General features: G+C 35.8%; 1 protein-coding gene across 4 annotated transcripts in view; it reads left to right on the forward strand.

The window, feature by feature from the left end:
- LOC132155824 (latent-transforming growth factor beta-binding protein 4-like) overlaps nt 1-8,665 on the forward strand; it is a 94,721-nt gene extending 86,056 nt beyond the window's left edge. For all 4 annotated transcript variants that reach the window (XM_059564534.1, XM_059564535.1, XM_059564533.1 and 1 more), the window contains 10 exons: nt 1,019-1,162; nt 2,048-2,287; nt 3,193-3,264; nt 3,345-3,473; nt 3,557-3,700; nt 5,165-5,317; nt 6,391-6,670; nt 6,742-6,983; nt 8,208-8,357; nt 8,441-8,665. In XM_059564534.1, the coding sequence (XP_059420517.1) occupies nt 1,019-1,162; nt 2,048-2,287; nt 3,193-3,264; nt 3,345-3,473; nt 3,557-3,700; nt 5,165-5,317; nt 6,391-6,670; nt 6,742-6,983; nt 8,208-8,357; nt 8,441-8,577 (1,691 nt within the window). In that variant the 3' untranslated portion in view covers nt 8,578-8,665. The remainder of the gene's footprint in view (nt 1-1,018; nt 1,163-2,047; nt 2,288-3,192; nt 3,265-3,344; nt 3,474-3,556; nt 3,701-5,164; nt 5,318-6,390; nt 6,671-6,741; nt 6,984-8,207; nt 8,358-8,440) is intronic.
- Nucleotides 8,666-10,946: the final 2,281 nt, after the last annotated feature.

A 10,946-nucleotide genomic window follows, 5' to 3' on the forward strand; every position in this document is an offset into this window, starting at 1 on the left:
TTTGCACATGCTTTTTGATTATTACAAATAATAATGTAAAAAAAGAGAAGAAGAATGGGAGATATGCTGTTTCTCTCATCACATACATTATCAGTAGTTTAGTTTGTGGTCTTGAAGAGGATACTTTTTTCTCTCATTTGGACTCTGTCTTAACTTGGACTTAAAACATTTGGACTCGGTCTCAACTAGTCCTGGTCTTTGACTCGACAAAGCTGGACTTGACTACAGCTCTACTGATAACAAATCATACTTCCAGTAGCTGATACAGAAGCGCCAGATTGTCGTAGCAAAGTCAGAATGACCTCCTCTTCAAGGTTCATGAAACGCTCGTCCATAAAATGCGTTGCTGTTCTGTTGTAAGTAATCTTAAAGATTCCTAGATGCATCTACTTTCGGAAGAACAAATAAAGTGCTTTTTCTTTCTCCTCGATACACACACATCTCCCTGACACGATTGCTTCAACACTAACTGTGTTACTGAAGCCACGCCTTCTTTCTTTAGTGAACATTTGGGCGGCATTACACAGATATTTCCACATAGTGTTGTAGACATGTGAGGGGGTGTAAGAACAAGGTGTTTCAGGGGGGCGTGGACGAGTCTTAACTTTGATAAAGAACATCTCTTTGGTTTTGAGACTTTAGTCTTTGTAACTTCAGGGATCTTATCTATGCACAATCAGCTTGTAACACTCCAAAGATAAAGGAAAAATTGAAATCGGATCATATGACCCCTTTAAACATTTTAAAATTATATTTAATATTTTATGTGTGTGTGTTTAATATTTTAAGAGTGTATTTAGGTGTTCTAAGAAAATGTGTTTCTCTGTAAGTTCACTAAAGTGGCCTTTTTGTTTTCATTAATATTATATTATCTACAAGAACAGTTTTATTTTAAGAAAATGTACTATTAAGATTTGAAGTGCACTGCAAGCGCACATTCAGTACAATTAAGCACACTTCTTTCTCACAAGAGAAAGTTAAGTTTATTCTTAGAAAGTCTGTGTCTCTTTCTGCGCAGACATAAACGAGTGTGAGACGATGCAGGGTGTGTGTGGCTCTGCGCGCTGCTGGAACGTCGAGGGCTCCTTCACGTGTGAGTGTGAGAACGGACAGGAGGAATTTGACCCATTCGCTGGCCAGTGTGTGAACAGAGAGAGCACAGGTAACACACACACACACACACACACTCACTAATAGACCTCCAGAGGGAGCATAATAACTCTGTTTCAGAGCTGCCCTCTTCCGGTAATAATGATGATGAAAATAATAACAGTATTAATAAGTTTACGTTATATTGCTGAGATAAAGGTGCTTTATATAACATAAACATGTGTATACCAAACAATATAACCGCAAACACAATGCCTTTGTTCCCAAAACGAGTCAGCTGCTTGACTGCCTACATAGGTAGCAGCCTTCTAAGTGACTGATGTAACACACTACACAGGCACAATCCTCATCCAAATACTGGATAAATAATCTACTTTTATTTAAATTGAACTATGTTTAGCGATACTTTTTTTCTTTTTCTTTTCTTGAAAGAATATTATCCCTTGGAAAAAAATATAAGTACACTTAAAAAGAGTATTTGTTATGGATATAATTTATGAATGTAATTTAAAAGAATGTACTTAAACTTAAGTGTGAATATTTGCATGTTGATTAGAAATAAATATCAATATATTATAGTTCACATTTATATTAAATGCAATTAGTTGAACTTAAGAGTACACACTTAAGTAGGACTTAATTCATAATTATGTTACTTTTAAAAGTGTGCATCTTTAAAGCATGACATAATGAACATAATGATTTAACATCTACTTTACAGTGTTTTTGACATCATTACAAAGTGAACTTTAAAGTGTACTTAAGTGTGTTAAGAAACAGTCATGAAAGTGTCTCTCTTTAAGTCACTTAAGTGGCCTTTTATTTAAGTAATATTATATTATCTGCAAGTGCATTTTTTTTAATGCTAACAACCAACTATTTCATAGTGAGAATTGGTCTTTAAAATGAAGTGTTACTGTGTGTGGATTGGCTGCAGGTCGGTCGGGGCCGTCTGGTGGAGTCTCCTCTTCCTTGGCTGGCCTCGGTTCGTCTGGATCGTCCGGCTCTCTGCCGCAGACTCGGCCTGGAGAAACCAGAGAGTGTTACTTCGGCGTATCGGAGTCTTACTCCTGCAAGATATTGGCCACGAACACCACGCTGCAGGAGTGCTGCTGTACAGCGGGACAGGGCTGGGGCCTCATGTGCCAATATGAGGTCTGTCCCGAGACGGGAACAGGTGAACAAACACACACTAACACTGAAGAAATGCTTCATCAAATGAATCCGGCCTTAGGAAAGTACTTTTAAGTACTTATTATGGTAATAATATACTTTAAAGTTATGTTAAATGTGAATGATTCAGTGTTATTTTAGTGTCATTGAAATACTATTATGGTTTTTATTAATAATTTGTTTAGTAAGTATTTTGTTTTTCAGTTGATTTTATTTAGTTAAAAAAAATATTTTTGTTTGTCATTTTTGTATTGTCTATTTAGTTTCTAATAATTTTAATTTAGTTTTAGTTTTAGTTTTTTTTTTATTAGTTCATGTTAAACTAAATTAAAATGATAAATGCTGCCTTGGCAACTAGACGAAATACAGACACACACACACACACACACACACACATATATATATATATATATATATTTCAGTTTCAGATTTATTTTCGGTTAACTATAATACTATAATAATTAAATTTGGACACGTAACTTAGACACGTTATTTAATGACACTTTTATAGTTTACATTTATATCAAATACAATTAATTGAACTTAAGTGTGTGTTTTTGACCCACTTAGGAAGGAAATCATAATTAATGATATTTTCTCAATTTAAATTTGAATATATTTTATTGTAACTTCTATTAACTTCTATGTTAATCTAATTTAATGGATCTACACTTTATCTAAGTTGCAGTTTATTACATTTAAAATTCATTAACTTTAAGTACTAAACATGCTTTAGTATGTTAGTAAGTGTCTCTTACTATTTCATTAATATCATGTTGTCTGCAAGTACAGTTTAAACGAAATACTTTTAAGAATTGAAGTACATTACAAGAGCACATTCAAGTGCACTTATTTTCCACCAGCATGAGTTTCTTGCTTTTCCCTCCTCATCAATATCTCTCCGTTCAGCGGAATTCCAGTCGTTGTGTCCGAGCGGAAGAGGATACATCACGACTGAGACGGGAGCGTTCCGCTACAAGGGTAAAACTCCCACACGGACAGACTCTAGTAGACTCTAGTAGTCACTGTTTCTAATCTGAGTGTGTTTGTTCTCCGGACAGATGTGGATGAGTGTAAGCTGTTTGATCCGGAGGTGTGTAAAGGTGGCGTGTGTGTCAACAACATTCCTGGCTACGCCTGTTACTGTCCCAGCGGATTCTACTACGACACGGATCTGCTGGAGTGCATCGGTCAGCCTTTAAAACACTAGAGCCGGCTGGATAGAAGTCAGCTCAGCAGACAGTGATGTGTGTGTCTCTCTGTCTCCCTGTAGATAATAATGAATGTGAGAGTGAGGAGATCTGCACTGGCGGTCAGTGTGTGAATACACTGGGAACGTTCTACTGTACGTGTGAGCCTCCTCTAGTGCTGGACGACACACAGCGCAACTGTGTCAATGCCAGCCACCTCGCTGAGGGTGAGAGATGCACAGATTCACTCACACTACAACAGCAACTCTTCTGCCACTGCTTTTGATCATCTGAAAGCTGCTGAATAAATCATCTTTTTTACCGTTGATGTATGGTTTGTTAGGATCGGACAATATTTGGCCGAGATATAATTATTTGAAAATCTGTAATCTGAGGGAGCAAAAAAATCTAAATATTGAGAAAATCATCTTTAAAGTTGTCCAAATGAAGTTCTTAGCAATGCTAATTACTAATCAAAAATTACGTTTTATAGAACAAAATATCTTTATGGAACATGATCTTTATTTAATATCCTTATGATGTTGTGTGTGTGTGTGTGTGTGTGTGTGTGTGTGTGTGTGTGTGTGTGTGTGTGTGTGTGTGTGTGTGTGTGTGTGTGTGTGTGTGTGTGTGTGTGTGTGTGTGTGTGTGTGTGAGAGAATTTCATTTTGAAGAATTTATTTTTTATTTAAAAATATTTTCCTTATAATAATGCTATTATAATTGTTTTACTACTATACATTTTTTTATATTTTTATATAAATTATATGACAATTCTTTCATTTTAAATTGATAATTATTTTTTATTTCCATAAATTTCTGTCCCTATGATGATTACATATTTTATTTTACTTCTTTACATATATTTATATATATGATATGTTAAGCGTTTTATTTTAAAGTTTATATATATATATATATGTGTGTGTGTGTGTGTGTGTGTGTTCCTATGATGAAGGAATTATACTTTATTTTACTACTATACATTTTTATTAAATATTTTTGGATAAATGATGAGTTAAGAGTTTCGGTTTAAAGATATTTAAATGTATTTTTTTTATATTTTTGTCCCTATGATAATTAAATATTTTATTTTACTCCCATACATTTTAGTGTATATTTTTATATGAATTATATGTTGAGTTTAATTTTAAAGGCATAGTTCAGCCAAAAATGAACTCATGTCATTCCAAACACATACGAATGAATTTTTTTCTTTAATACACAAATAAAAGATTTCTCTCCCACCATTGAAGGTACAATTCACCAAAACGTTCACAGTAAGATGAAAAAAATCATTAAGACCCTGTAAAAGTAATCAATATGAATCAAAGAGTTTAATATGATGAATAGATTTCATTTAGGCTTTGATTCACACGTTCATCAACACACATATATAGAGCTCGTCAAATATGGTCATACTTGCGTGACATGCAATAATAAACATCTTGTGATGGTTTATTTAAACATATCTCAGTGTTTTAAAGATAAATGAAACTCTTATGGGTTTGCAATGACATGAAGGTGAGGAAAGATGACAGAATTTTCTTTTTTTTTCTTCTTCTTTTTTTTTTTAGTGATCTGTCCCTTTAAGAATGGAAAACCAAAAAAATTGCCAGATGTGTAAACTGACAACTTTTGGACCTTTTTAAATTTTATTTGTTGGTTGTCTGTCTGTGTTTTTTTCTCAGATGAGAACTTAAACTTCTGTTGGCGTCACGTGACAGCGAGTCTAGTGTGTCAGAGTCCTTTGTTAGGAGCTCAGCTGACCTTCACTGAGTGTTGCTGTCTGTATGGTGAGGCCTGGGGTCTGCAGTGTGCCCTCTGCCCCAGCAGAGATGAAGGTACACACACACACACACACACACAAAGACTGCATGCCATTCTGGACTAGATTGGTAATGCACCCCAAGTCACATATTTCAATGTTGTTTTGTAATATAAATAGCGCTAGTAGTGTGCTCACACTGAAAATTCCAAAAGGAAAAAAGTATACTTGAAATCCCCTAAATGGTGCACTTAACCAAAGACTGTGAAAGCAGTGTTTTAATGTACTGAATGTGCACTTGTAGTGTACTTCAAATCTCAAAAGTATGCTATTAAAACTGTACTTGCAGATAATATATTATTGAAATAAAAGACCACTTAAGTGACTTAAAATGATGACTGTTTCTTAACAAACTTAAGTGGCCTTTTAAAAAGTGTGCTTTGTAATAATGTCAAATTAAAAGTTTTACTTTTAAATATATCATGTTTTAATATTATTTTGTGGTGCTTTAAAGAAGTACACTTATTCTGATGTGTTGACTAACATGCTAAAGCACATGTAAAGTACAGGAATACTGTATATTTCTAATTGTACGGTGTTAATTGATATTACATTTAAAGTTAAGTACTAAATTACAACTTCATTCCACTCAGCTTTAACATTAACCATATTTCAAAGACTATAGAAGTAATTGTGAAATTGCATATAGAGAAGTACTGAAGTCCTGCTTAAGTGGGTCAAAAAAAAAAACATTATGGATTTAAACTATACTATAATCATTTTATTGTTTAGTTAAATGTGCGGAACATTTAGTTCACACGTAAGTATATTTTATTAATATGTATTAATTCCAGTAATACAGACTGCAAAAATAATTTTTAAATCATATTTAACTTAGACTGGCTCTGACTTTTGACCGACTTCTCCAGACTGTCAATCGGGGAGAAATCATAAATCAAAAATCACCTAGTGTATTCCAGCCTTTAGGTTCTGTAAATTTTAATTCAGTTCAGTTTATTTCCGCATCATTCCCAAAAAAAATTCTTATCCTCATAGTTTTTTTACTTTCTGAATTTTGCCCGACCCTCAGACACTCGTTCGGTTTCACTCATTAACTCATTTTAATTTGTCTGCCTGACTCCTGATTAGAGGCCTATGAGGCTCTGTGTAATGAGTTCGGTCCTCCTCCTTACTCTCCTCATTACTACGAGCGCTTCAGCCCGGGGCTCCTGCCTGGAAGAGGAGGCTACAGTCCACCATACAGCCCCCCAGAGTACCCCGAACCCCAGCCGGGACGCCCCATCTACATGCCACCTCATTACGATGACTACAGTCCTGTGAGAGCGAGTGGACGGAGGTCAGGGCTCAGAGGCAGAACGTCCAGCTCATTCGGGCTCCCAGACGCCCCCTACAGGCAGCAGGCCACAGGGTGAGTTGCTCATTTGAACCATACACTACTAATAACCAGCTTGTGTGTAACTGTGCTCCACTCATTTCCAGTGGAAGTCGTTACTATGAGGAGGACGATTATGAAACCGCGCCTGGCCCTCCTTTCGGGATCCCAGATCCTCAGGCACGACCCTTGCCGCCCCGTCCCCGTCCAGACGGGCTTTGGCTCAGCTTGGCCCCGCTTCCGGAAAACTCACCGTACAGCAACGCCGAGGAGGAGGAGTCATGGAGAGCCCCGCCCCCATTCCCAATGTTTCCCGAGAGACGGGAGGGATCACGACGAGTCTATGAGCGTGAGTCCAAAATATGAAGACTAAACCAGAAAAAAATGACTAAACCAGTCCAACGAGGTTTACTGCTCTGGTTGCTGATTTTAGATTATAACTCACAGAAGTTGTCTTTACTCCAAAATTAATTGATTACTTGTTTATGATACAAACATGCACTGAACAAAACTTTCTGCGCCTCTGATTGGCCATTACATTCATAATCCGAACAGAAACGTGTGTGATTGGTTATAATGCTCAATGCTGCAAAAAACACATAAAAAATAAATCTGATGCAACGCATGTAGATCTAAATTTAGTGCTGCTATCAACAATTTTAATTTTCACATTTCACTTTAATTTTAACAGCTGTAACAGATCCAGTATAACTGTGTAATAACAGTAATAATAATTTAATAACAGTTTAATTAGATCAGTGGTAGAGCATTTGTTAGCAGCGCAAGGTTGTGGGTTCGATTCCCAGGGAACACATGATAGGTAAAAAATGTATAGCCTGAATGCACTGTAAGTCACTTTGGATAAAAGCGTCTGCTAACTACATAAATGTAATTTATCCTTAATTTTCAGGGGTATTTTTGACTATTTTGGACAAAGGTTTTTTTTTTTGTTGTTGTTGTTTTTTTTTTTGCACCAAAACCCTGTTAATAACCAACATTAGTGTGACTTAAATGTAATGTTTTTGAAAACTTTGCATGTTTTTTTGTGTATTACATTTTTTCATATTCATATTTCATTCATTTAAATGTATATTAAATGCAATTAGTTGAACTTAAGAGTGCTTCTCTGACCCACTTAAGCACATCATTATATACAATTTATACTTAAGTATGTTAGTCAGCATATCAACATAAGTGTACTTATTTAAAGCATGACAAAAGATTATTAAAACATGACTTAAAATGTGTTTAAATGCAAAACTTTTTCAATTTGAGATTACAAAGAGCCCTTTTTAAAATTGTTAAAAAACAGTAATGGAAGTGTCTTTCTTTCTTTAAAATGTATTTTATTTCATTCTCATTTAAGACTTTTAAAATGCTAATTTTCTGCGTAATATTGTGTTATAAAAAAAAAACATATATACTTTCAACATTTGAAGTACACAAAAACTGCACATTTAAAAAACGTATGTGTACTTCTTTAAGGGAAACCATCTTTAAAAAGCTAAAAGCATCTTAAGACTTGTATGTAGTGTACAGACACAGAAGCAGCTGTGATTCCTGTGTGTTTTAGGGAGATTTGAATCCTATGGGAGTCTGAGTTCAGCAGAGTGTGGCGTCGTCGACGGCTGTGAGAACGGCCGCTGTATCCGTGTGGAGGAAGGCTACACGTGTGACTGTTACGACGGCTATCAGCTGGACATCAGTAGCATGACGTGCACAGGTAACCTTCGCTTTCTCATATGCTCTGTTCCTCTATATCACACCACTAGTGGAGGCGACTAAAGATGTGTTTGACTCCTGTAGATGTGGACGAGTGTGATGATGAAGACACAGTCGACTGTGTGAACGCTCGCTGTGTGAACACGGAGGGCTCGTACAGGTGTGTGTGTCTCAGGGGCTTCATCATGTCCCGAACACCCAACCACTGCATCCCGGCTTGATCGAGGACTGCGTTTAGAGACTTAGCATTTTTTTTTCCTTTTTCCGCCGCGTTGCTGTAAATGGTTTATTTTATGACTTTTTTTTTTTTTTTTTTTTTTTTACAATACTTGTGTGTATCCAAAAGTCTAATACTGAAGCTCTACACATGACACACACACTGTTGGGCATTACTTTAAGCCTTTATATATCATGCATTATAAATGTGTTTGTAACGTGTGTTAGTAATGCATTGCATCTTTTCATAAATAACTGTAAACAAATGCGTTCTAATATTTCCATGCATTATCCTCCTTAAAGATGTGTTCAGTGTATAGCTAAGTATGATAATGTGTTATAACTGTGGTTTGTAAAATGCATTATAAGGTGCATTACAATGCATTAAAACTACTTTTATAGTGCATTATATATAATGGCTTTAAGTTAAGCGCTACCAAAAAAATGATATATTAATGTACTTTACGCAGTCCCTATGAATGTTTATGAATTTTCCCTGAAACTGCATAAACTAGAAGGGCTTTTTACTCAGATTTTATATTTATATATTCATATCAATGAAGGCAATTCCATGTATACTATCTATAAATATATATATATATTTGTCATATGTTTGAGAATTTCACCACGTTGCTATTTTATACTGTTAAATCTATTTTTCTGTCTTCCATCTGTTCCGTGTCACATAACACAAAATGCACTGTACTTGTGGGAGAAATGCAGTTGTGAACTGCTTTTGTACATTTTTAAGACTTGTTGCATATTTTTATATGTACATTTTTGATATCTTCTGTCATTTGGAAATATATTTGCACACATTCCCACTGATCACGAAGCGTGTGTTTGTTAATAAGCTTCCTAAAAACCACTCTCTTCAGAAGATTTTTCCTCTAAATGTGGCCGATATAATTGAAATCCCGTTGTTGTCATTCTCTCTTTCTCTCACGTGCTTTGTTTGAGAAGGTTTGTAACCAGCTTATCTGTGTGTGGTCATAATGTGCCTAGTGTTTATATGAATGCAGCTCATAAGCCCTTTTATAGGCCAATCTGCCCACATCACTCCAAGATTAACTGGTTCACTACGCTCCTAATGTACTTCGGTGGATTGCAGCGAGCAGCAGAATATCAGCTTTCTCTTCATTGTGGCTTGTGTTAGCCGCCAACAGTGTAGTGGAGGATTTCAGTTTTCCCTGTAAGTGTGTTGAGGTTAAACACGGCCTGAACTGGACTGGCACGAGTGTTAATGACTCTCTCACACACACACACACACACACACACACACACACACACACACAGCGAGGCCAGGTTTGAATTGGCTGCCGAATGTTGATGGTGAGTTTCAGGTCAAAGTTCTTGGATTCAGTTAAGTTTTCTCTCTAGTGACACGATCATTGATTAACACGCTTCAGTTACTGCTGCGGATCAACTAGAAACTCTTGCAGATTTGTTTTGCTTTTTGGGATTGTAACTTTTCCTTTTTTTCATGTCAAATAAATTTCCACCCAAATGTCTCCTTAATGTGATGCTTAAATAAACACAGTGATGAAAATCGTCCTCTCCAGACACATTTTTAAAATTGAAATTAAAATTCAGTACAAGATATATATGTGCCTGCAACTTATACTTTACAATTGAAATCATTTAGTTTTTTTATTATTATTTATTTATTTTACATTTTCCTGAAAAAAGAGTATCACAAAAAAATTTATTTAAACGGTCAGAAATGTTTCTTGAGCAGTAAATCATCATATTTTCATGATTTCTGAAGATCATGTGACACTGAAGACTGGAGGAATGATGCTGAAAATACAGCGGAGCATCACAGAAATACATTACAGTTTACAATATATTCACATAGAAAACAGCTGTTTAAATTGTAATATTTCACTTTCACATATATATATATATAAATGCATCCTTGGTGAGCAGAAGATACTTCTTTCAAAAAACCTTTGTATATATGCACAATGACATTTTGGAATGTTTATTTAGAATTTATTTGAATTAACATGTATTTTACAAAAAATAAATACATCTGCTAGGTTTAACTAGCATGTATAAGATATATATATCTATACACTTGTATACACACACACACACATGAAAAAAACTGACTCCACATGAAAGTGTGTGTGTCACACTCTCACTAAAGGATGCCGAATTCAGTCTGAATTTGTTGCTGAGGGAGCCTCTGCTGGATTAAGGGCCGTGGGGAACGAGACAGGTGTTCCTGGCCGGCCTAGACTCTAATCGTCTCACCTGCACCGGGTCAGAAATGGGTCAGTGCTCCGTAACACCCCACAAGAGGGTCATCACCTCACGCCCCGAACCAGGTCAACATCATCCCACAGCCGAGCGGCCCATGTTTCTAGGA

This window comes from Carassius carassius, chromosome 13 (assembly GCF_963082965.1).
Source record: "Carassius carassius chromosome 13, fCarCar2.1, whole genome shotgun sequence".
NCBI lineage: Eukaryota > Metazoa > Chordata > Actinopteri > Cypriniformes > Cyprinidae > Carassius > Carassius carassius.